General features: G+C 39.2%; 1 protein-coding gene across 5 annotated transcripts in view; it reads left to right on the top strand.

Annotated features, from left to right (window-relative positions):
* Positions 1-27,203, top strand: part of rasgrp3 (RAS guanyl releasing protein 3 (calcium and DAG-regulated)) — an 88,496-nt gene that overhangs the window by 2,469 nt on the left and 58,824 nt on the right. For 2 of the 5 annotated variants that reach the window (XM_061911084.1, XM_061911087.1), the window contains exons 2-4: positions 13,775-13,841; positions 24,353-24,443; positions 25,323-25,422. In XM_061911084.1, coding sequence (XP_061767068.1) covers positions 24,374-24,443; positions 25,323-25,422 — 170 coding nt within the window. In that variant the 5' untranslated portion in view covers positions 13,775-13,841; positions 24,353-24,373. Of the gene's footprint in view, positions 1-13,774; positions 13,842-14,517; positions 14,833-24,352; positions 24,444-25,322; positions 25,423-27,203 lie in introns of those variants that run through there. The other 3 variants (XM_061911086.1, XM_061911085.1, XM_061911088.1) reach the window with 3 other exon arrangements.

Raw genomic sequence — 27,203 nt, 5'->3', positions numbered from 1 at the left:
TAATCGAATCACTTTTTCAACAAGTTTTTAGTTATTTTTTATATCTTTTTTCCCACATATTTTGCACTGTTATACAATTTAATGAATCAGAAACTGATGACATAGTGCTGTATTTTACTTCTTTATATCTTTTTTTCAACCAAAAATGCTTTGCTATGATTAGGGGGTACTTGAATTAAAAAACTGTTCACAGGGGGTACATCACTGAAAAAAGGTTGAGAACCACTGCTATAGTGTGCCAGAAACGTGAAATTTGCCAATGTTAAAACAAAAATGTTATATTTTTCAACATCTTTATCCATTTTCATACATTTTTGAAAAAGCTCCAAGGAGCCACTAGGGCGGCGCTATATTAGCAGCAGGTTGCCGACCCCCGCTCTAATGGAAAACATGGTACTACAGCAGCCCTGGGCAATTATTTTGACTCGGGGGACAAATTTAGAAAAAAAATCGGTCTGGGGGCCGGTATATCTTTTTTTAGGAAAACTAAAAATAAAAACTCCCAATAAAGTCTGACTGAGGACAAAAATCTTTATGACAGACCACCTTAAAAACGGAATGGAATTTTTTTTAATTTAATTTTTCTATAAATGATAAAACCCTGAATATGGAGAACAGCCCCTCTCAATCGACATATTTTACAATAAAGCCAAATGCAACAAACACAACGAAATATGAACGTGTAGGGTAAAAAAAAAACAAAAAAACATCTACAATCTGACATATGTGATATATCACTAAGCTTTAGAACTTTCTTGTAAAAATTTCCTTCCACGTCTGTCCCTGACACCCACATTTCAGGCTGGCCGCTCTTGAAACACTCTATGGAAACGCTCCCCACCCACACTGCTTGGTGCCTCCTCTGACGTGCTGTAACGTAGATTACCATAGTAACTGGTAGGGTTGTACGGTATACGGGTATTAGTATAGTACCGCGATACTAATGAGTCATATTCAGTACCATACCCCCTCTGAAAAGTACCGGTCCGCCACACCCTAAGATTTTTTGTTAAAATAAAGCCAATAATGCAATTTTTTCTGGTGCCCTTTATTTAGAAAAGTATTGAAAAGTACCGAAAAGCATCAAAATAATATTGGTATCAGGACAACACTAGTCACTAAAATATCATGCAAAAGTGCAGATTCCAACCATTGAAATATGTTGTATGGTTCAAAATTTATGGCAATTTGAAAACATCACTGCACATCATAATGGCAGCTACATTTTACATCTTAAGGATCTAAAAAAAATATTTGAGTATGTACGGCGGGCCAGATTGAAAAGCTTGACGGCCACATGTAGCCCCCGGGCCTTAATTTGCCCAGGTCTGTACTACAGGATTGTCATGACTTTGTGATCATGTCTGTTTAGTTATGTTCTGTTTTGTTTTTGACTCCATTAGTTCCTGTTTTTGCGCACTCTTGTTTGTTTTGTCACCATGACTACCAATTCGTTTTCACCTGTCTTGATCACGCAACTGGTTCATTTGGACTCAAACACCTGTTAATCACCACTGCATTTAAGCCTGTAGTTGCCAGACAGTCAGCCTGGCGACTTCACCCTCCATCACCTCCTACACATCCATGATGATCCATGCTCTTTCTCGGTCCAAGTGTGTTTCCGTGATTCATGCCATAGTTTGAAAGTTTTTTTTTGTGTCCATAGTGTTGCCATTGTGTGAGTTTTTGTTTTCATAGCCAAGTTTGTTCTCTGCCTTGTGCGCGCCTTTTGTTTATTCTTTTTTTATAGTAAAATTAAAGGCCTACTGAAATGAGATTTTCTTATTTAAACGGGGATAGCAGGTCCATTCTATGTGTCATACTTGATCATTTCGCGATATTGCCATATTTTTGCTGAAAGGATTTAGTAGAGAACATCCACGATAAAGTTCGCAACTTTCGGTGCTAAGAGAAATGCCCCGGCCTCTACCGGAAGTCGCAGATGTTTGATGGCTCCTCACATATCCACATTGTTTTTAACGGGAGCCTTCAACAAAAAGTGCTATTCGGACCGAGAAAATGACAATTTCCCCATTGATTTGAGCGAAGATGAAAGATTCGTGTTTGAAGATATTGAAAGCGACGGACTAGGAAAAAAAAAAAAATTTTAATAAAAAAAAGCGATTGCATTGGGACGGATTCCGATGTTTTTAGACACATTTACTAGGTTAATTCTGGGAAATCCCTTATCTTTCTATCGTGTTGCTAGTGTTTTAGTAAGTTTAATAGTACCTGATAGTCGGAAGGGTGTATCCACGGGTGTCTTGACGCGCAGTGTCTCAGGGGAGTCGACGGCAGCTTCATTGACGGCACAAGCTCAGCTTTTCTCCGGTAAGAACTGACTTTTTAACCACAATTTTCTCACCGAAACCTGCTGGTTGACATTCGGTAAGATTCATGTTCTCTTGACCACGCTCTGATCCATAGTAAAGTTTCACCTCCAGGAATTTTAAACAAGGAATCACCGTGTGTTTGTGTGGCCAAAGGCTAAATTTTCCCAACTCCATCTTTCTACTGTGATTTCTCCAATATTAATTGAACAAATTGCAAAAGATTCAGCAACACGGATGTCCAAAAAACTGTATAATTATGCTGTTAAAGCAGACGACATTTAGCTGTGTGTGTGCGCAGCCCTCATATTTCCTAACAGCCCGTGACATCTTGCGTACACGTCATCATTACACGACATTTCGAAGACAAAACTCCCGGGAAATTTAAAATTGTAATTTAGTAAACTAAAAAGGCTGTATTGTCATGTGTTGCAATGTTAATATTTCATCATTGATATATAAACTATCAGACTGCGTGGTGGGTAGTAGTGGGTTTCAGTAGGCCTTTAATTTCCTTCACGTCGATTTGCACCACGGGAAAACAAACCACACCATAGTCCACGTCTTGACAAGGATCAATTAATGGTAAATTTCTGGCGACCGAGCTGCCAGGTTCCTACAGTAAAATCTACTATGTTTATTACAATGTAGCCTTGCGGATAATGCCATCAATGATTGTGCAGCTTGAAAGCGGTTGGTATGAATATGTACTATCTACTTTGGGCATAGAACGTGTCCATTCATTGTTCTGTTATTAAAACAAAGTAAATATTCTTATTCCATGACAGCATGTCATTTCTGTTTCTACACATTTACAAGTCATCCTCTGCCCTGTAAATGGCATGAATTAAACAACATGTGTTTATAACGTGGAGGCGAGCCTGCTGTGGGTGTGGACGTTCTATGATGAAGGTCGACAGATACGGACGGTATTAACGGGCGAGGAGCGATCGCGGTACAGTACGTTTTGTTGCGTGGGTTCGATCTGATTGCAGTGACCTTACAATCAACAACCTTCATTCGGCCCTTAATTGTCCCAACACACACACACTGAAGTGCTTTGAAAGAGCGAGACAATGAAAAGCCGGGCTCATATTCTTTTTGTGTGGCCAGGCAGCAGGATGTGGACTCAGTGTTTTTGTTTAGGCAGACATTTTTAGAAGGCCGGAGAGACAAAACAATGCAAGCGACGTCATCGGACCACAGGGCTGACCCTCTCACAGAGAGGCAGAACAATGGAGGGACATACACGTACAATCACACAACAGAGTCGGGGGAAGTAGGCAAGAATAACAAACCGCGGCGCAAGAGGAGAATGAGTCATCGAACCAGTTAGGAAGCATGACTTCATTCACTGGCTCCAATTAGCATAAGGTTTGCAGGACTCTAAGACAAGTACACAAACAAATGGTAAAACACACACACACACACGCACACACACACATACACACGCACACAGGATATCATTTGGAAAGGGGACCAAGTTTTTGATCATCACTTGTGGGGAACACCTTTTCTACAGGTTATGGAGGCACTAAAAAAAATGAGGTAAAATGGCCACTGCCCAGTTAGCTCATACACGTCTTTAAATCTCTGGATTGATAAATAAATGATAAATGGGTTGTACTTGTATGGCGCTTTTCTACCTTCAAGGTACTCAAAGCGCTTTGACACTACTTCCACATTTACACACTCACACACACATTCACACACTGATGGAGGGAGCTGCCATGCAAGGCGCTAACCAGCACCCATCAGGAGCAAGGGTGAAGTGTCTTGCTCAAGGACATAACGGACGTGACAAGGTTGGTACTAGGTGGGGATTGAACCAGGGACCCTCGGGTTGCGCACGGCCACTATCCCACTGTGCCTTGCCGTATACGATGATGAAGTAATGTGCTGATCATTGTTACAGGGGACCCTGGGGAAAAAGAGTTAATTTGGTTCATGGGGACCAAATTTAAATAATTTAGCATAATTCACACACATTTGTACGTGACTATTGAGGACCATTTAAAAAAAAAAGTTCAAATTAAATATGACATGATTCTCAGAATACAGCACTACAGCTGTCCTCTTATAGCAAGTTTCACAACTTAAATGTTAAAGCAAATCCTGCATCTTGTCATGTCTTTGTGATCATGTCTGTTTAGTTATCTTCTGTTTTGTTTTTGACTCCATTAGTTCCAGTTTTGCGCACCCTGGTTTGTTTTAGTTTCCCTGACAACCATTAGTTTCACCTGGCTCATTTGTTTGGACACACGCACCTGTCAATAATCACAGCACTATTTAAGCCTGTTGTTGCCAGGCAGTCAGCCTGGCGACATCACCCTCTACACACCCTTGATACCTGACTGCTCACGTCTTTCCATAGATTCATGCTTTTCACGTCACAGTAAGTGTTTTCGTTTTGGTTGTTCATAGTTCCGCCATTGTGCGAGTTTTTGTTCTCAGAGCCAAGTTTTTGTACCTCCTGTGTGAGCGCCTTTCGTTTGTACCTTTTTTGAGTTAAGATTAAAAGATGCCGTTACCTTCACATCGTGTCCAGTCCAGTCGATTTGCACCACGGGAAAACAAACCAGACCATAGCCCACGCCTTGACACATCTTCTGTGACATTACTGAAAACTGCTATTTAGCAGTAATGAAGTTGTCCGCAACTCCAACTACCATATATAGAAGGATGGATCATTCTGAATGTGAATCATCCATCCCCATCCATTTTCTACCGCTTATTCCCTTTTGGGGTCGCGGGGGGGCGCTGGCGCCTAGCTCAGCTACAATCGGGCGGAAGGCATGGTACACCCTGGACAAGGCGCCACCTCATCGCAGGGCCAACACAGATAGACAGACAACATTCACACTCACATTCACACACTAGGGCCAATTTAGTGTTGCCAATCAACCTATCCCCAGGTGCATGTCTTTGGAAGTGGGAGGAACCCGGATTACCTGGAGGGAACCCACTCATTCACGGGGAGGACATGCAAACTCCACACAGAAAGATCCCGAGTCCGGGTATTGAACCCAGGACTACTCAGGACCTTCGTATTGTGAGGCAGATGCACTAACCCCTCTGCCACCGCGAAGCTTATGTCGTATAAAAATGTCACTTAAGCATCTTCAGAATGGATCTGACTATCATTTAAAAATGTTCCCTTGAGGGGACCTGTTTTTTTGTCCCCATACCGCCAGAGGTCCCCTAAAGATGACTGTGTAAACAGAGTGGTGTCCCCATTAAGTAGGCATTGCCAGAACACACACACACACACACACACACACACACACACACACACACACGCAGACAGACAGACAGACACACACACACACACACACACACGCAGACACGCAGACAGACACACACACACACACACACACACACACACACACACACACACACACACACACACACACGTACATTTCCTGCTCAGCCCTTGTCCACCACCTTGTGTAGTACTTTCTATATTTACACCACTAACACTAGCAGGAAAGCCAAACTGGGAAAACAATGGCAGGAAGTCTAATGGCTGCGTGGACAAACACGTTACTTACTGGGATCAACCTCGAGTCCAACTAATGATTGGGGGAACCTTTTCACATTTGTGATGTCTTGTCGTTCTCACCTTGGAGATGGGAACATGAGTTTAAAAGTTGGCACATTCTATGACAAGGTAGCCAGCAGACACGAGACATTAAAGTTCAGTTCAGTTTCAGTTGATTTCGAACATGCATAATTCATTACGTTTCCAGTTGTTTTAATTACAGCACGTCCGAAAAGGAGTAGGGAGAAGCAGAGCTTATTTAATAGTAATGATAATAATGGATTAGATTTATATCGTGCTTTTCTATTATTAGATACTCAAAGCGCTCACAGAGAAGTGGGAACCCATCATTTATTTACACCTGGTGGTGGTAAGCTACATCTGTAGCCACAGCTGCCCTGGGGTAGACTGACGGAAGCGTGGCTGCCAGTTTGCGCCTACGGCCCCTCCGACCACCACCTATCATTCATTCATCATTCATTCACCGGTGTGAGCGGCACCGGGGGCAAAGGGTGAAGTGTCCTGCCCAAGGACACAACGGCAGCGATTTGGATGTCAATAGGTGGGAAGCGAACCTGCAACCCTCAGGTTTCTGGCACGGCCGCTCTACACACTACGCCAGGGGTCGGGAACCTTTTTGTCCGAGAGAGCCAAGAAGCCAAATATTTTAAAATGTATTTCCCTAAGAGCCATATAATATTTTTTTTAACACTGAACACAAGTAAGACCAACATTTCCAGAGTATAATAGGTCTCTTATTCTTTGTATTAACATTGTTATTCTGAAGTTAACTGTGGAGGGGGCGTGGCCTGCGGACCTGCAGCAAAGCGGGATGTTGCCAGGACCGGCCTCAAAATCAGCGACAGGTGCGTAGACGGCCCACCCAGGCCTTGTTATCTAATCACCTGTCGCTCTGTTATAAGCAGCAGCCAGGAGGAGAAACAGGGTTGGGGCTGGAGCCAGAGCGCGAGTGAGGACAATAGAGAAAAAGACAATTGCTGGAAAGCAACTGAGAGAAAAATAAAATAAAACAATATTGCAACCCTAAAACAGGCTCTTGTTGGTCTGAAGAACCCCCAGGAGGGCAAGCCCCACACTAGCCAATAATAAATAAATTACTTCTTACCATTAACGCAACTTCTTGAACATAAAAAAGCATGAGAATGTTTTATATTTTGAACGTTATTTTTAACACTGTGATTACAAGTGGAATTATTCATTACTTATCGTGTTAAGCAATGTCAGCTCAGATTTATCCGAGAGCCAGATGCAGTCATCCAAAAAACCACATCTGGCTCTAGACCCATAGGTTCCCTACCCCTGCTCTATGCCATGCCGTCCCCATTTAATCCTACCCCTTTTCATATCATCGCAATTTTATCCCAATTCCATGTTCTCTGTGACAGAACAGTGAACAAATGAATAATAAACAACTACTATAACATTTGTCTCAAAAAAAAAAAAAAAATTAAAAACAAAAAACAAACAATATATTCATCATAATTCTTGTTCTGTGTACTTTGTGAACAGTTGTAGTTTGAATAGTTTCTTAAACCGAATCATATTGGTGCTTTGTTTGATTTATTTGGTTGATCCATTCCATATTTTAATTCCACATACAGACATGCAAAAGGTGTTAAGCGTTGTGTTGAGCATACAAATGTTTTAAATTAGGTTATATTTGTCCTCTTTTGTTGAGAAGAATTGTTGTACATTCTTGGGTAGCAGGTTATAGTTTGCTTTGTGCATCTTTTAAGCTGTTTGCAAATGCACCAAATCGTTGAATTTCAGTAATTGTGATTTAATAAAAAGAGGGTTTGTATGTTCTCTATATCCAAGATTATGTATTATTCTAATTGATATTTTTTGTAACACCGTTAGTGAATGAAGTGCACATTTGTAGTTGTTTCCCCAGGACCTTGTTGAATTAGGTCCTGACGTTGAGCAACTCAAACATAACATTGAAACAATATGCTTTTTGACCTTTAGTTGGGTTCTGAGGTTGCTTTGACCATTGAAATTTGGTCATTTCCCAACCAATATTCAACAACACAAATACATCGTTAGAACAACATGCTTTTTGACATTTATTCAATGTCAGTTTTTGACGTTGATTTGACCATTGAAATTTGGTCATTTCCCAACCAAACACGTGGATACAACGTCAGACATTAATTAGAATAGAATAAAATAGAATAGAAAGTACTTTATTGATCCCTGGGGGAAATTCAGCTCCACAGTTTGCTCAAAATAAACAATAAACACTTAGGTATTTTATACATGTGAATAATATCATTAGAGTATATACAGTATTATTCACATGTGAATAATATAAATACAAAACAACACAATATAAATACAATTTACAAATACAACTATTTTGCAACGTTGTTTCTGAGTCAGTTTTAAAGGACATGTATGTATAATCATTGTTGTTTCAATGTCTTGTGCCAGCTGGGTATGTGCAATGTGTTTGGATATGGGAACACTTTGCTTTATTTGGAACACATTTGAAAAACTGTTTTACGCGACTCCATCTGTGCCAAAAAATAATATTTTCACCTTGTCACTTTTCTTATGGTTGAACATTGCATGTCACTCCACAAAATGGAGTACCCAGACAAAGAGTCCCACGCGTTGAATAGTTGCAGGGACATCCAGATGTAAGACATCCTCTTCTCCTTTGCATACTGGCTATGACGTATGTATTAAAAAAAAAAAGAAAAACATAAACACACAAAAAAGACAAACGTTTGTGGTATTATTAGTTATATTAGTAGTGAGACGTTGATACAACTTTATCATATCCGATATGGTACCTATATTGGAGCCTTGAGTATTGCCTGATACCAATATTGATCTGATCTCAGCAGAAATCATACATCGACAGTACTTTTCCTATGTGGTAGTGTTGAATTATAGACAAGGTTGGATCAAGTGAAATTGGACAAAAAGAGAACAATGGTACATATGAAGAACGCTAAGCTATTTATTTTGAACTCACCCACTCCCAAAGACACTAAATTGACCCCAGTCTGTGAATGTTGTCTATCTATAATTACCCTGTGATGAGGTGGCTAGTTGTCAAGGGTCCACCCCGCCTTCCACCCGAATGCAGCTGGGATAGACTAGAGCCCCCCCCAACCCCCCGCAACCCTGAGAGGGACAAACGGTAGAAAATGGATGGATGGATTTTTGAATGTCTAAAATGGACTGTCTTTAAGTTAAAAGGGAATGGACACATTTGTTACTGGACACTTTCTAACACGATTCTGCCTTGGAGACTTTGTATGTGTAAGTAATATGCAACTATAAATATGAATTACTTGTTTGTATTGACAAATACGCAGTTTTAGACTGCACTATTGTCCAATTAAGGACGTTTATTATGAGTGTGTAGCTTGTGTGCTATTGTGTGCTTAGCCGTTGTGTAGCTGCTAGCATACCATATTTAACTTTTGTAAATGACTTGACTAAAATGTAAGAAAAGGTCAACCTTGCATGCTCAGTGTAGGACATTGAGCTGCTAACTGCAAAAATCGGGCCAAAATTCCAAAATAAAAAAGAAGATTTGAATCCGGAAAAAACTGAATCTCACAAAACAATATCTATGAATATGAAAAATGAAAACAAAACATTTATTCTAAAGAATTACTAGAGTGAATCATAGTTATATCCAACCTGATTGAAATGTGTTTATTGTTATTTTGAATACACTGATGTCTTCTTCAAAATTCAACATCAAAACTAGACTTTTCGATTCAACTATTTTTTCAAGGAATAATTGCATTAAAAATAATAAAAGTGTGAAGGTTTAAACAGGCATAGAGGGGTGTTGTCAGTGTTTTCAACAACATCAGACTTGAGTGAACACAAGGTCAATGTAACATCTGCCCACAGCAGTCAACTAAACACAAATCCAAACATTTATTTTTCCTCGTGGGAAAAGATGGCTAAACAACTACCTGATGGATTACCGTATTTCCTTGAATTGCCGCAGGGTATATAGTATGCGCCTGCCTTGAATTACTGCCGGGTCAAACTCGCTTCCCAAAATAATTAGCGCATGCTTAGTATTCCTGCCTGGTCAAACTCGTGACGTCACGAGTGACACTTCCCCTATCATCATTTTCAAAATGGAGGAGGTTGATTTCAATACCGGTAATTTGAAATCGCATAAAGGGAAGAAGATTAAGAGCTATTCAGTAGGATTTAAGGTCCAAACTTACATCACACTCAAATTTTTACTGCATACCTTTGGTAAGTTGCGGAGTGAAAACAGGCTTTAAATTAATTAGCACATGCTTACTTTTACCGCATGCCTTTGGTAAGCGCAGGAGTGAGAAGAGGTTTTAAATTAATTAGCGCCCTGGCGGCAATTCAAGGAAATACGGTAGTCACTCCAACTCCAGATATTAGGAATTATTCTTCTGAAATCTTAAGTTAATTTTACAAAAACACATTTTACATAGAAGAATAATCACGTGACTTGCAGAAAACAATGTGGAACACATATTAATGATGAACGAGATGTATAAAACACCATTTAACATCACTTTTAAATATATTGAACACGCCTGTTGGCAAAGACGACGATAATCAGAGGAAGAGGAAGGGAAGGGACAAGTCCCACTACTTCTTAATTATTTTTGTCTTACGCCCCCCCCTTGGAAGAAAGAAAACATTTCGTCGCCCAGAACACACACACACACTCTCCGCCGCGACTATAAATAGTATAATTTGTCTATAGAATTGTTCTAAGTACACCTCTGCAAGGCAGTGTATCCTTATTAACAATAAAGAAGACCAAAACTAAATACAGATCTTCAACTAAGAACAAATAACTTTATTATGAAAATTTTTCAGTCTGTAACAGAAAATATTTAAAGTGCATCAATTTGCTTTAATTTAAAAACAAATCTTTATTTAAATTTTAAAACATTTTTGACCGACTTGAACCATTTGAAACTGAAATCAAATAAAACAAACTCAATAAATAATGATACATTTAAATTGATCAGCAACATTAAGTCGGGAGCACAAAATACAAAAAACTTTAACCGACAAAACTAAAGTGAATAAAACATTTTATGCTCATGTTTTTGTTTTTGTTTTTATCAAAATGAGGAAGTCAGGATTAATTACTACAGTGAGTAGTTTTGTGGTGCACAACTTTTCTAGTCCGGGTTTGAAGCATGATACTGATAAAGCATGTCCCCACCCCACTATTTGAGAAGAACTGCACTAACACCACATGTGTACTTTGCTATAAGCTCTTTTTTTTTTTCAGTTCAGAAGTGTTTCTCACCTTCTTTATCAAACTGCTGGCACTGGACGATTGACATTCTTTGCTTGGCTGATTCATTCTGCAAAATGACACACGAGCAAACGGACAAGTTCGTTACGTATAATGTTCGGTGTGACGAGAAGGTATACAAAATTGGGGGCACATTTTGTTGGAAACCCAATCTTACAAAAAGTAATTAACCACTGTAAATTATAAAAAAAAATATTTGAAACAGTCTCACAATCTCTACAAAAATTTTACCAAATTGTTTTCTATTAATTTAATATTTTATTAAGAATAGTTGAATTGTATTACATGACACCCAATTAAATCATCAAATATGTTAAGTGGATTTAGAATAAGCTTCAATGATAAAAAATAAAAATGTTCCGAAAATACACAGAAAGGCAAATATTGTTTTTCTAATACTGATACTTCCCAGTTTGTTTTCTATCAAATTAAATAAAAGCTTTATAAGAACGTTGAAATTGTAGAATCAGACACTGTAAATATTTTAATATTGGTGAAAGGATTTGAAATGGGCTTTAGTGATGAAAAAAATACACTTTTGGACATGAGCTACCTTAGCTGTGCATTGCCCTTTTGCTGGTAGTAATAATTTCTTAGGTAATTTCTGTAAAGTCATTTTAGAAATATTGTAAACGGTAGAATTGTAATGTCCAGCATTCCAATTGTTGAATGTATTTATAATTAGCTTAAATGGCAAAAAAAATAATGTTTTGGAAATGAGCGGGCTAACCTAACACACTGCTGTTTTGTTTTGTATTAATTTATTGAATAAATATATTAAGAATAACATTTGAATTGTAATGTGTGGCACTCAAATTGTTTGTAAATTGTTTGCTTGTTGATGTTTTTATTTGTTTCTGTGTTGTGTAGTTATAATTTTATGCTTTTACTTGTAATTATGTTGAGTTTGTGAACCCCAGGAATACTAGTGGGTTGTTGTGGCAACCAGCTAATGGGCTAAAAAAAAATAAAAAATAAAAAATCCAATAAAGCATTACAATTGTTGAATGGATTTAAAATCTTTTTTTTTTTAAAGACCTACATTACCTGTACACTGCCCTTTTGTTCTTAGCTTTTTTTCCTGTAAATTCATTGAAAAAATATTGTAAAAACATTGAATTGTAATATCTGAGTTTTACAATTGTTAAATTGATTGAAACGTTGCTTTAATGTAAAAAAAATGTCCCTTGCTTGTTTTTGATAAATATGTGTGGAATTAGTGTAAGAACAGCTGAAATGTACTATTTATTACCCTATTGAAATAATACAACTGTTAAATGACCAAATACGGTAAATATGGCACATATTAGATACTGTTGTGAACGTGTTTGTTACTACATTATATATACACTTGCAGTGTTTATATAAAATGCTGATGGAGGGTTTTGAAGTGGTTTTAGAGCAGTGGTCCCCAAACATTTTGACTCGAGGGCCGCATTGGGTTAAAACAATATCGCCGGGGGCTACAATAAAAAACAAACAAAGGAAACTACAAAAAGTGGTACTGTTTTTGTAGTATATATATATACATATATATATATATATATATATATATATATATATATATATATATATATATATATATATATATATATATATACATATATGTATGTATGTATGTATGTATATATATATATATATATATATATATATATATATATATATATAAATAAATATATATATACATACATATATGTATGTATATATATATAAATAAATATATATATATATAAATACATATATGTATGTATGTATGTATGTATATATATATATATATATATATATATATATATATATATATATATATATATAGCTGAGATAGGCGCCAGCGCCCCCCGCAACCCCGAAAGGGAATAAGCGGTAGAAAATGGATGGATGGATATATATAAATAAATATATATATACATACATATATGTATGTATATATATATAGAAATAAATATATATATATATACATACATACATATATGTATGTATGTATGTATATATATATATATATATATAAAAAAAAAAAAATATATATATATATATATATAAAATTAAAGAAAATCAAATAAGTATTATTTTTTTTAACTTGGGAATTGCCGCGGGCCGGATTTTGGACTCTGGCGGACCGTATCTGGCCCGCGGGCCGTAGTTTGGGGACTCCTGTTTTATAGGCTTTGAAGGCTACAACCGTGACTGCCATTAGCCGCATCTTCCAAGTGTTTTTTTTTTAATCTTTTAAAAAAATCCCAATAAAAAAAAAAAACGTGTGTTCTTGTCTTTCATAATGATTGTGAACGATAGGCAACATTCCAAAACATTTGCAGTTCCCCTTTAAGTGTGATGTTTTTATGATTGATAAATGTGCTGCTATGTCCTACCCCTACTAAGCAATTGCATTAACACATACCGTGGACGCAAAGATAGTATACTTTTTATGATTCAAGTTGATTTTCGCGTGTGTGCGTGCGCATGCTTGTTTGAGAGAGAGTGTGTGTGTGTGTGCGTGTGTGTGGTCACATGGCTGCAATGCTGCAGTGTTTACCAACAAGAGGAGGAGGGCATATTGTCTAATCTACTCTGTGCTCTATTGCCTGACAGCTTGGAGCTTGTAAAAGCAGATATTTCTGGGAAGGAAACCCTTGACCGGCACGCTGCTTATTACTGGGTAAGATCATTTTATACATTTACATATATATATATATATATATATATATATATATATATATATATATATATATATATATATATAAATATATATATATATATATATATATATATATACACACACAAATACACATATATATGTACATATATATATGTCAATGTAAGTATATATATACTGCATATATTTCTATGCAGGAAAGTTGGTGTCATATTGCAAAGGGTGTGTCAGTCTTTCTTAGATAGTTTAGTGCCAATATCCAAAATTGTGCATCTGTTTAGTAATTATTAAGATTGTTGATCACATTGATTATAAACAAGATTTAATGTAAATTGAAGTGATTGAGTGTAAAAAAAAAATAAGAAGCAACACTAAGAACACCTACACACTCAGCATTAAGGCCCATATTTTGCACCCGGCAAGTTCCGTCACTGTGGACCCGATGCAAGTTGACAATGAGATGTGTTGTGGACAGCCAAAGCGGGAAAAGACGCGGTGCCTCTCATGACTTGTGATTGTGAAGGCTATTTACAAGCACAGCTGACTGCACATTGTTGCTTTAAATAGACCCTGAAGTGTGGCAGGGCTCAACATACAGACGCAGAGTGTTCTTTAAGGCTCTCTAAATGTGCACGTACGAAAGCGTGCTGGGAACAAGCACACAGTGACGCGTCTGTGAACCAGCGGCGGAGACACAGTGACCCATTGTCGGTGGCAAAGCACAAGTCATGCTAAAGGGCACAGCTGACTCTGACATCCGCGGAAATAAAACATGACTACGGTTAATTGTAGCAACATTTTATGAATAGCCACTGATTCCATTCAGTCTTTGAATACTGACTTACCAACTGAGATCCAGTAGTTGTACTCGAGTGAGAGTACCGTTACTTTCGGGTAATATGACTCAAGCGCAGTAAAAAGTAGTCATCAAAATAATTACATGAGTAAGAGTAAGTAAGAATTCTGGAAAAACTACTAAAGGACTGAGTAACTGGTGAGTAACTTCTCATTTATTTTGTAGATATAGTGCAAGTACCATTTCTTAATGGTACTTGCACTACAACTGTAGTTTGTGTGTGTGTGTGTGTGTGTGTACGTGCGTGTGTGTGTGTCTGTGTGTGTGTATAAGTGCGTGAAAGAGACACACTACTTTGGCATTTGCTACAAACGATGCACCTTTTACAGTCATTTTATAACAGAGCTAATGTTAGCATATCCATCCATCCATCCATCTTCTTCCGCTTATCCGATGTCGGGTCATGGGGGCAGCAGCCTAAGTAGGGAAGCACAGACTTCCCTCTCCCCAGCCATTTCGTCCAGCTCCTCCAGGGGGATCCCGAGGCGTTCCCAGACATAGTCTTCCCAACGTCTCCTGGGTCTTTCCCATGGCCTCCTACCTCCAAGATGTGCCCGAAACACCTCCCTAGGGAGGCGTTCGGGTGGCATCCTGACTAGATGCCCGAACCACCTTATCTGGCTCTTCTCGATGTGGAGGAGCAGCGGCTATAGTTTGAGCTCCTCCCGGATGAGAGCTTCTCACCCTATCTCTAAGGGAGATCCTCGCCACCCGGCGGAGGAAGCTCATTTTGCCGCTTGTACCTGTGATTTTGCCCTGTCGGTCATAACCCAAAGCTCATGAACATAGGTGAGGATGGGAACGTAGATCGACCGGTAAATTGAGAGCTTTGCCTTCCGCCTCAGCTCCTTCTTTACCACAACGGACCGAAACGATGTCCGCATTACTGAAGACGCCGCACCGATCCGCCTGTCGATATCTTGATCCACTCTTCCCTCACTCGTGAGCAAGACTCCAAGGTACTTGAACTCCTCCACTTGGGGCAAGATCTCTTCCCCAACCCGGAGATGGCACTCCACCCTTTTCTGGGCGAGAACCATGGACTCGGACTTGGAGATGCTGATTTGCATCCCAGTCGCTTCAAACTCGGCTGCGAACCGATCCAGTGAGAGCTGAAGATCTTGGCCAGATGAAGCCATCAGGACCACGTCATCTGCAAAAAGCAGAGACCTAATCCTGCAGCCACCAAACCAGGTACCCTCAACGCTCTCTCTGCGCCTAGAAATTATGTCCATTAAAGTTATGAACAGAATGTTAGCAAATGTGCAGCTAAAACGTAAAAAAACCCATCAACAACATGTGAACGTTTCCACTGTCACAGATGACAGCACATAACAAAAATTGTATTTTTCTTGGTTTGAGTTTGATTGGCAACACTAAATTGGCCCTAGTGTGTGAACGTAAATGTGAATGTTGTCTCTCTATCTGTGTCGGCCCTGCGATGAGTTGGTGACTTGTCCTGGGTGTACCACGCCTTCCGCCCGAATGCAGCTGAGATAGGCTCCAGCGCCCCCGTGACCCCGAAATGGATAAGCGGTAGAAAATGGATGGATGGATGGAGTTCTCATGGCTCATTGAAAAGTTGCGCTGCTTCGTCTGACATCATGTCACTTTTTACAGTGTGTAGTTTGAGTGTGGTCATGTGACTGCCAGGGTTTAATTGATCGGTGAAATGGAGTCAAAGGTCACTAGTGCTTATGTTGGATTGGTGAAACGGGGTCATGTGACAGTGCCTGCTGGAAGAAGTCTCTCTAACAAACCAAATGAATATGCTTTTGCATGCAGTAATGAATAGTTATCAATAAATATAATAATGATATAAAGAAAGGGGGCGGCATAGCGTAGTGGGTAGAGTGGCCGTGCCAGAAACCTGAGGGTTGCAGGTTCAATTCCCGCCTATTGACATCCAAATCACTGCCGTTGTGTCCTTGGGCAGGGCACTTCACCCTTTGCCCCCGGTGCCGCTCACACTAATGAATGAATGATGAATGAATGATAGGTGGTGGTTGGAGCGCAAACTATCAGCCACGCTTCCGTCAGTCTACCCCAGGGCAGCTGTGGTTACAGATGTAGCTTACCACCACTAGGTGTGAATGAATGATGGGTTCCCACTTCTCTGTGAGCGCTTTGAGTATCTAACAATAGAAAAAGCGCGATATAAATCTAATCCATTATTATTATTATTATTATAAATGTCCTAAATAGTCAGCTAAGTAACGTTACTTCTTCACAAAAAATGTTCACATAAAAGTAAAAAGTTAGTTTTATTAAAAGTACTCTGACGAGTACAATTCATCCAAAATGTTATTAAATGTAGCGCTTTACTTATTGACCCCTTTTTTAGCCATGAAACTAGTGAGCCACCTGACATTTTTTTAACAACAAATACAACTTCACGGGTCCATTTTTCTGGACAAGAAAATTCTATATGCTGATTGTTTTTATATATTAGTATATTAAGTCTAAATGTATTCTTCACAACAACGTTGTTATATTGAAGCAAACTTATAATTCTTCCCTTCTGGAGCTGCATTGTTTTGCTGATGACTTTGTAGTCGGGTCGATACATGGCGAGGTCAAGCTTCGCGCAGGCGTTGAGGTTTCCATCTGTTAAACGGGATCGTAGCCTGCTTTTGTTTCAGATCTGAGAATATTTTAAGGCACTAAGATTTTTTTCTGCTAGCCAGATGCAGCCATCAAAAAAACTAGATCTGGCGTGCAGACCACATGCTCCTTACCCCTGGCCTAGATGAACACTTGAAATGTGTTGAAATGTTTCTAGTAACATATCTATAGAATCTTAAGTCTCGATCACGCTCCTGCGTGGACACTATGCCTTCGACTCCAACGCTGGTTTCAAACCTTTGATATTTCTCCGTCTGGCTGTTTTCCGAAGAGTCAACTAAATGAGCAACCACTACTTTTTCTCACTTCTTAGATTGCTATTAAAGCTGGAACCAATTTATGTGGTACAATGTTTTCACTTTCAATACGACGCCAATGTTGGAGTCTTGAGTTTTGAATATCAGAATATCTTAACCTTTATTTAACCAGATAAGAAACCCATTGAGATTTAGATCTCTTTCACAAGGGTGACCTGGCCAAGAGGTCAACAGCAGCAGTTTCAGAAAAGTAATACGTTAAGACATGCATTTTAAAATGCTTAAAAGAGAATTGTAAAACAATAAAGATGTACACCTTTTTGTACATTTTTGAGTGTACAAAATGAAGGTGTGTATTGAGTCAGACTTGGACATAATACGGACTATACACAAGAGGCGACGGGCTGGGGTGGCAATTCTTGTTTCCCCCCGGCTCAAAGCCTGTACGTTGGAGTTCAACCCGGTGGACGAAAGGGTAGCCTCCCTCCGCCTTCGGGTGGGGGGACGGGTCCTGACTGTTGTTTGTGCTTATGCACCAAACAGCAGTTCAGAGTACCCACCCTTTTTGGGAACGCTCGAGGGAGTACTGGAAAGTGCTCCCCCGGGTGATTCCCTTGTCCTACTGGGAGACTTCAACGCTCACGTTGGCAACGACAGTGAAACCTGGAGAGGCGTGATTGGGAAGAATGGCCGCCCGGATCTGAACCCGAGTGGTGTTTTGTTATTGGACTTTTGTGCTCGTCACAGTTTGTCCATAACAAACACCATGTTCAAACATAAGGGTGTCCATATGTGCACTTGGCAAATGCTTTTTATGATAATGTAATTTCGTTTATCAATTATATGCAATCTGTTGTTTCCCCAATTTTTTTTTTTTTGTACATGGTTGAGGGTGTGTGTTGCTGAGCCCGACTTGGACATTATCTGGACTGGACCTGGTTTTAAAAACTTTTAGACAAGTCTAATTACATTAACAACCTAGTCTGGTGAAGATAAGGTCCTTTTTTTTATTTCATAAAGAAAATAAAATAAGATAAAAAAAAAAAAAAAAAAAATTCTTAGATAAAAAGAAAGTAAAATAATATAAAACAATTACATAAAAAATAGTAATTAATGATAATATTAGTGGACCGGCGGCACACACAATCATGTGTGTTTCAGTCCCTTGCAGACTGTGCTATATATGTTGTGGGAACCAGAATTTTGGTAGCAGAAAGAAACAACCCTTTTTGGGGGGTGGGGGGTGGGGTGGGGGGAGGGTTGATGCACTAACTTAAAGTGTATCTTGTATATTTTTATGTTGATTTAATTAAAAAAAAAGAACAACAAAAAAACACAGGCACTGTGCAAACGTCTCTCGCTTTCTGTCCCTCAGGATAGAACGGAAGGCTGCAAATGGAAGTAGTTCAGAGAGTTGCATTTTCGTCTGCAATGCATTCCAAGCCAAAGGGGCATCGATGCCAAAATGTCTTTTGCCAAATTCAGTCCGTACATGGGGAACAGTTAAAACATACAAATTGTTGGTGCCTAATTCATAAGAGCTATTTTTTCTTTGTAACTAAGTACACAATTATGGAGGCATTAAACCTAAAAGAGCCTTATAAATGATAGTCAGCCAATGTACTGTATGTATATGCATGCACTCGATGAAGATAAGTTTGATTTCACGTACAGTGGACAGTGGTGGGTGAGACTACGACAGCCAGTAACAAATCTTGGTGCCGAGTGAAAAACAGTGTCCAAGTACAGGAGACATTTAAATGAATAAAACATGTCTCCATAATCAATTACAGGCAAGATAGTCACTGTCACCAATTTTTTTCTCACTTTAAGAGAGAAGCAGTTTTTATTTCAAAAAAATAAACTAAGCTTTACCCTAGGCCGGGGGTAAACAACCCGCGGCTCTTTAGCGCCGCCCAAGTGGCTCTCTGGAGCTTTTTTAAAAATTTATGAAAAATGGAAAAAAATGTGGGGGAAAAAAATTAATTTTTTGTTTTAATATGGTTTCTGCAGGATGACAAACATGACACAAACCTCTAGTATTGTTGCACTCTGTTTACATTAAACAAGCTTCACTGATTCAAGTATTTGGCGAGCGCCATTTTGTCTTACTAATTTTGGTGGTCCTTGAACTCACCGTAGTTTGTTTCCATGTACAACTTTCTCCGACTTTCTAGGACGTGTTTTATGCCACGTCTTTTTCTGTTTAATTTTGTCCACCAAACTTTTAACGTTGTGTGTGAATGCACAAAGGTGAGTTTTGTTGATGTTATTGACTTGTGCTGAGTGCTAATCAGACATATTTGGTTTCCTTTAAGTCCTCTTAATTCAATTTATATCTCTTGACACACTATCTGTATGTAATATAGCTTTTATTTTTTTGCGGCTCCAGACAGATTTGTTTTTGTATTTTTGGTCCAATTTGGCTCTTTCAACATTTTGGGTTGCCGACCCCTGCCCTAGGCTTAGAGACCAAGTTATTAATACGAGCATTAAAGGCCTACTGAAATGAGATTTTCTTATTTAAACGGGGATAGCAGGTCCATTTTATGTGTCATACTTGATCATTTTGCGATATTGCCATATTTTTGCTGAAAGGATTTAGTAGAGAACATCGACGATAAAGTTTGCAACTTTTGGTCGCTAATAAAAAAGCCTTGCCTGTACCGGAAGTAGCAGATGATGTGCGGGTGACGTCACGGGTTGTGGAGCTCCTCACATCCTCACAATGTTTACAATCATGGCCACCAGCAGCGAGAGCGATCTGGACCGAGAAAGCGACGATTTCCCCATTAATTTGAGCGAGGATGAAAGATTTGTGGATGAGAAAAGTGAAAGTGAAGGTCTAGAAAGAAAAAAAAGACGTGGGCAGTGGAAGGGATTCAGATGTTATTAGACACATTTACTAGGATAATTGTGGAAAATCTCTTATCTGCATATTGTGTTACTAGTGTTTTAGTGAGATTATATAGTCGTACCTGAAAGTCGGAGGGGAGTGGCCATGGGTGTGGTGACCGCCAGTGTCTCTGAGGGAAGCCACGGAGGAGGCAAGAGAGTCGCAGCTGGCTCTTTGACAGCTGCAGGAGGAACAACACAAACTCCGCTCATGTCTACGGTAAGAGCCAACTTATCACCACAATTTTCTCACCGAAACCTGCCGGTTGACATGTGGTAGAGAACCATGTTCTCTTGACCGCTCTGTTCCATATTAAAGCTTCACCGTCATCTTTGGGGAATGTAAACAAAGAAACACCGGCTGTGTTTGTGTTGCTACAGCCGGCCGCAATACACCGCTTTCCACAAACAGCTTTCTTCTTTGTAGTGTCCATTATTAATTGAACAAATTGCAAAAGATCCAGCAACGCAGATGTCCAGAATACTGTGTAATTATGCGATTAAAGCAGACGACTTTTAGCCGTGATCGGTGCTGGAAAAAACATGTCCGCTACAACCCGTGATGTCACGCGCACGCGTCATCATACGCGTCATCCTTCCGCAACTTTTTCAACAGGATACTTTGCGGGAAATTTAAATTTGCAATTTAGTAAACTAAACCGGCCGTAAAATGAATAGCTGTAAGCACACGTAAACATGTTACACAGAAACCACAAAACTTGCAATCAAAAGGTTTGTTGGGCTGCTGCCATCTAAAGGGCGCCACATCCTTATATCGGCCAAAGGGGGGGTTATACGGAAGCAAAGGCGTGGGATGGCGGTGGGGGTGTGTGTACATATGCTGTTACGAGCAAGTTGAAGTGGCGTCGTAATTGTATTTTTGGCAACACCTGGTGGCCACAATAATTAATTGAATCAAGCTACTGATGCAGTAAGTTAAACGGTGCAGACTTGTTTGTTACCAGATACTTTCATATACGCTTCTACCTTGGAGACTTTGTAATATGCAACTATAATTACCCTGCATTGACAAATGTGATGTTTTAGACTGCACTATTGCATAATTCTGGACACTTATTACCTACTGAATGTCTATGGTTTGTGTGCTTAGCTGTTGTGTAGCTGCTAGCTCTTGGTAGCTTGTAGTCCACCATGTTTACCTTTTGTAAATAAATTGACTAAAATATGGGAAAAGACCAACCTTGTGTGTTTATTGGAAGACATTTCGAGGATAACTGGCTGTCTAACTTTGCACAAGTAAACAGGCTGCAGGACTGCTTGTAATGAGGATTATATCACACATTTTACATGCAAACCCATATATCATCTTGGTTTGCAATACAATTAAACAGTTTACTAAGTTAAGTTGAATGAACAATACCTCTGAACGAGTTTTACGGTGTATATTTTGGAAAACTGCCGTCAAGTCAGGAATGAAAGTGACTGACTTTATCGAATGCGCTGCAGCTCAGTAAACCAGGCGGTGACCACGCCAATCAATAGGATTTTATAAAGGGTCTAAAAGGGAAACACTGAAGTCACAGGAACACATTTTGACAGCAACAGGTGGCAAAATGATCTCTTAGATAAATGGATATGTCCCCACAAATATTAATGTAACAATGAATCATAAATGCACTGGTGAAAAATAATATATTGAGTCATTGCTTCTGTCTTTTTTAACTTGTTTGCAAATGTTGGCAAAGCCCGAACGATCACCTCTGTTTGTACAGCCTATGGAAATGTACGTGAATCATTAATTGCACATTTCCATGTCAACATCACTCCAGATACATTTTGTGCTTAAGCAAGAGAATGAAAAGCTGCAGAGGGGGAGCAAATGTATTGCTATATTTAGGTAGTAATCAGAATCCTCTATATGCTCTTCAAAAAAAAATCACGAGTGACAAATCTACCGACATTTTTTGGTGTTATTGGACACTTTTGCATAACGTAGCTCCTCTCAATGAGCAGAAGGTGCTGCTTTGGCCCCTACCCCATGTACAAACCCCGTTTCTATATGAGTTGGGAAATTGTGTTAGATGTAAATATAAACGGAATACAATGATTTGCAAATCATTTCCCACCCATATTCAGTTGAATATGCTACAAAGACAACATATTTGATGTTCAAACTGATAAACATTTTTTTTTCCCAAATAATCATTAACTTTAGAATTTGATGCCAGCAACACGTGACAAAGAAGTTGGAAAATGTGGCAATAAATACTGATAAAGTTGAGGAATGCTCATCAAACACTTAATTGGAACATCCCACAGGTGTGCAGGCTAATTGGGAACAGGTGGTGCCATGATTGGGTATAAAAACAGCTTCCCAAAAAATGCTCAGTCTTTCACAAGAAAGGATGGGGCGAGGTACACCCTTTTGTCCACAACTGCGTGAGCAAATAGTCAAACAGTTTAAGAATAACGTTTCTCAAAGTCCAATTGCAAGAAATTTAGGGATTTCAACATCTACGGTCCATATTATCATCAAAAGGTTCAGAGAATCTGGATAAATCACACCACATAAGCAGCATGGCCGGAAACCAACATTAAATGACCGTGACCTTACATCCCTCAGACGGCACTGTATCGAAAACCGACATCAATCTCTAAAGGATATCACCACATGGGCTCAGGAACACTTCAGAAAACCACTGTCACTAAATAGAGTTGGTCGCTACATCTGTAAGTGCAAGTTAAAGCTCTACTATGCAAAGCGAAAGCCATTTATCAACAACATCCAGAAACGCCAGCGGCTTTTCTGGGCCCGAGATCATCTAAGATGGACTTATGCAAAGTGGAAAAGTGTTCTGTGGTCTGACGAGTCCACACTTCAAATTGTTTTTGGAGACTGTGTTCTCCTGAACAAAGAGGAAAATAACCATCTAGATTGTTATAGGCGCAAAGTTCAAAAGCCAGCATCTGTGATGGTATGGGGGTGCATTAATGCCCAAGGCATGGGTAACTTACACATCTGTGAAAGCACCATTAATGCTGAAAGGTACATACAGGTTTTGGAGCAACATATGTTGCCATCCAAGCAACGTTATCATGGACGCCCATGCTTATTTCAACAAGACAATGCCAAACCATGTGTTACAACAGCGTGGCTTCATTGTAAAAGAGTGTGGGTACTACACTGGCTTGCCTGTAGTCCAGACCTGTCTCCCATTGAAAATGTGTGGTGCATTATGAAGCCTAAAATACGACAACGGAGACCCCTTTCTTGTGAAAGACTGAGCATTTTTTGGGAAGCTGTTTCTATACCCAATCATGGCACCCCCTGTTCCCAATTAGCCTGCACACCTGTGGGATGTTCCAACAAAGTGTTTGATGAGCATTCCTCAACTTTATCAGTATTTATTGCCACCTTTTCCAACTTCTTTGTCACGTGTTGCTGGCATCAAATTCTAAAGTTAATGATTGTTTGCAAAAAAAAAAATGTTTAGCAGTTTGAACATCAAATATGTTGTCTTTGTAGCATATTCAACTAAATATGGGTTGAAAATGATTTGCAAATCATTGTATTCCGTTTATATTTACATCTAACACAATTTCCCAACTCATATGGAAACGGGGTTTGTAATAGCACTCCCAGGCAGCGCCGTCTTGTTTGTGATATTAAAAAACACCAGAAGAAGCTCAAGAAGATAATTAATTTCCAAACACTTCAGTTTTTTTTTTCTTTTTAGTTTGTCTTAACCGCAGCACAGCACACAAGACCAATTAAGAGATGAGGCGATAATTAACTTACTGCCTTATCATCTTCTATTGACAGTCACAGATATTTTTGAAGCTACTCTACAATTTTTTATGAAAACAAAAACATGTTATGTATTTTTACAAAAGGAATGTTGCTTCTCTCCTGCTGTCAGAGATACTTTGGTGAGGACAACATGGGATCATCAACTCTCGGAAAGGAAGCATCTCTTGAGGCCCTCCTATATGAATGCATCCATGCATTTCGTGAGTGGTGCACACAGTCACATAACACTCTAGTTTATCATAAGGAACTATTAGAATACTAACCTTGGGTACCCTGTACACAGCGTCAGATGTATCCCAACAGGCACAATCAATCAACATTGATTGTACATACACGTCCTTTAAAAGTGACTTTGAAATAACGTTGCAAAATAGTTGTATTTGGAAATTGAGAACAAATTGATGTCTAACGTTGGATCCACGTTGTTGGTTGGGAAATGACAAAATTTCAATGGTCAAATCAACGTCACAACCTGACATTGAATAAACGTTGTCAAAAAGCATGTTGTTTTAACAGTGTTTTTGTGCTGTATAATATTTTCTGGAAAATGACCAAAATTCAATGGTCAAATCAACGTCACAACCTGACATTGAATAAACGTTGTCAAAAAGCATGTTGTTTTAACAGTGTATTTGTGCAGTAAAATATTCTTTGGAAAATGGCCAAAATTCAATGGTCAAATCAACGTCAGAACCCGACATTGTCAAAAAGCACCTTGTTCCAACGTTAAGTTCGAGTTGCTCAATATCAGGACCTAATTCAACAAGTTCTCAACGTTGTTTTAATGTCTTGTGTTACTACCTGTCGGAGCCAATATTACTTTAAAAGACCCGGAAATTAACCTAATTTCAATCTTTTATGATCCATTTCAGTGTAATACTGTCACATCCTGTTGATTAAGCCTTAGCGTCAGCCTGTTGATCTGTTAGCGTTAGTGCTAATGCATGTTTTGGATAGCTAAAAAGCGTTATTTCATTTTTGTGTACATGGCCCTTGGTAGGAAAACTTTGATCACATCTGCGTCAGGAAATCAATATGTCATAACCTCTGCTCTCTTGTGCTGTTCCTTCTGTTCACAGATGACAATGGAGAGCTAGAGGCTAATTTGCCTCGCATGCTACTACTCATGCATCGCTGGTATGTTGCATCTTCTGAACTGGCTGGAAAACTACTGATTATATATCCTTATCAATATCTATTAGTTTATTGATACTGCATCAATAATAAGTATGGTGGTCCCGATACAAACTTTTTCACTTCTGATATGATACCGATATTGGAACTTTGCGTAAAGGTAGATACTGACTGATATTGATGCGTTACGATATCAGCAGGAATCATACATACTTTATTACTTTGTAGTGTGAAATGTAAGAAACGTTTTGACCAAGTGCAATTAGTCAAACAGAAAACAGGGGTAGGTATGACAAACACTAACCAATTCATTATTATATGTCTGGAATAGACTTATGCCGTCCTTAAGGTTACATTTTCTTGAAAAGAAGATTATATCCAACATTTTACATGCAAATCCATACGTCTGATGCTTTTTTTGCTGATATCAGATCCATATCCGAGATTATCATTCGATCTGGACACCTATCATAATGATATCTATTGTTGTGGAAACACAAGACCGTGTTGTTGTAGTTTCATCATTTTAAAATGAACTATTATTTCACATTGTCAATCAAACCTCAGCATCATTATTTGTGTAAAGCCGGGATGTCCAAAGATTGTGGCCCACACCTTGATCTCTATTGGCCTGTTGCATTTTTATAAACCTATTTAAAATAAAAATGAAGCACAGCTGACAATTTAGCATTACCCTGGTGCATTAGGGACACATTGAAAAGAAAAAAATACATAAATATTTTCAAAAAAAGTAGTACATTTTAACATTGCTTGAATATTCGATCCAACGCAAAAAAAAATTCTGAAGTATCAGTAGCTTTGTTGTTGAGTAACTTTTAATGGGCTTAGATTTATTATACCAAAAGTCAGTTTCTATATTTTTCTATATGATTACAATTTCATTTATACATTAGTATTCTATTTTATTTTGTATATGGATGTTTTTATTCGTATATTGTTAACTATATTCTATACATATCTATCCAACTTCTTGCACTTATCCGAAGTGGGGTCGCGGGGCAACAGCTTAAGCAGAGAAGCCCAGACTTCCCTTTCCCCAGCTACTTCTTCCAACTCTTCCCGGGGGATCCCGAGAAGTTCTCAGGCCAGCTGGGTGACATAGTCTCTCCAATGTGTATTGGGTTTTCCCCGTGGTCTCCTACCGGTCGGACGTGTCTTAAAGACCTCTGCAGAGAGGCGTCCAGGGGGCATCCTGACCAGATGCCCGAATCACCTCATCTGGATCCTCTCGATGTGGAGGAACAGTGTCTTTACTTTAAGCTCCCCATGAATGGCAGAGCTTCTCACGCTATCTCTAAAGGAGAGCCCCGCCACCTGACAGAAGAAACTCATTTCAGCTGCTTGTACCCGTGATCTTGTCCTTGTCATACCCCAAAGCTCATGACCGTCGGTGAGGATAGGAACGTAAATTGACCGGTAAATTGAGAGCTTTGCTTTTCGTCTCAGTTCCTTCTTGACCACGACGGACCAATACACAGTCCACATCACTGCAGACGCCGCACGCATCTGCCTGTCGATCTCACAATCAACGTATTCCTTCTCTCGTGAACAAGATCTGGATATCCTCCCCAACCCGGAGATGGCACTTCACCTTTTTTCAGTCGACAACAATAGACTCAGACTTGGAAGTGCTGATTTTAATGCCAATCGCTTCACACTCTGCTGCGAACCAATCCAGCAAGCGCTGAAGCTCCTGGTCAGATGAAGCCAGCAGAACCACATAATCAATGAGCCAAAAAGACCTGATAGGACTCCTTCTTCAGCTTAACGGAATCTTTGACCGTAGGTGTCCACCAGCGGGTTCT

Source organism: Nerophis ophidion, linkage group LG09 (genome assembly GCF_033978795.1).
Source record: "Nerophis ophidion isolate RoL-2023_Sa linkage group LG09, RoL_Noph_v1.0, whole genome shotgun sequence".
Taxonomy (NCBI): domain Eukaryota; kingdom Metazoa; phylum Chordata; class Actinopteri; order Syngnathiformes; family Syngnathidae; genus Nerophis; species Nerophis ophidion.
Note: the sequence above shows the minus strand (reverse complement) of the source record. Positions and strands in the feature narration are given on the sequence as shown.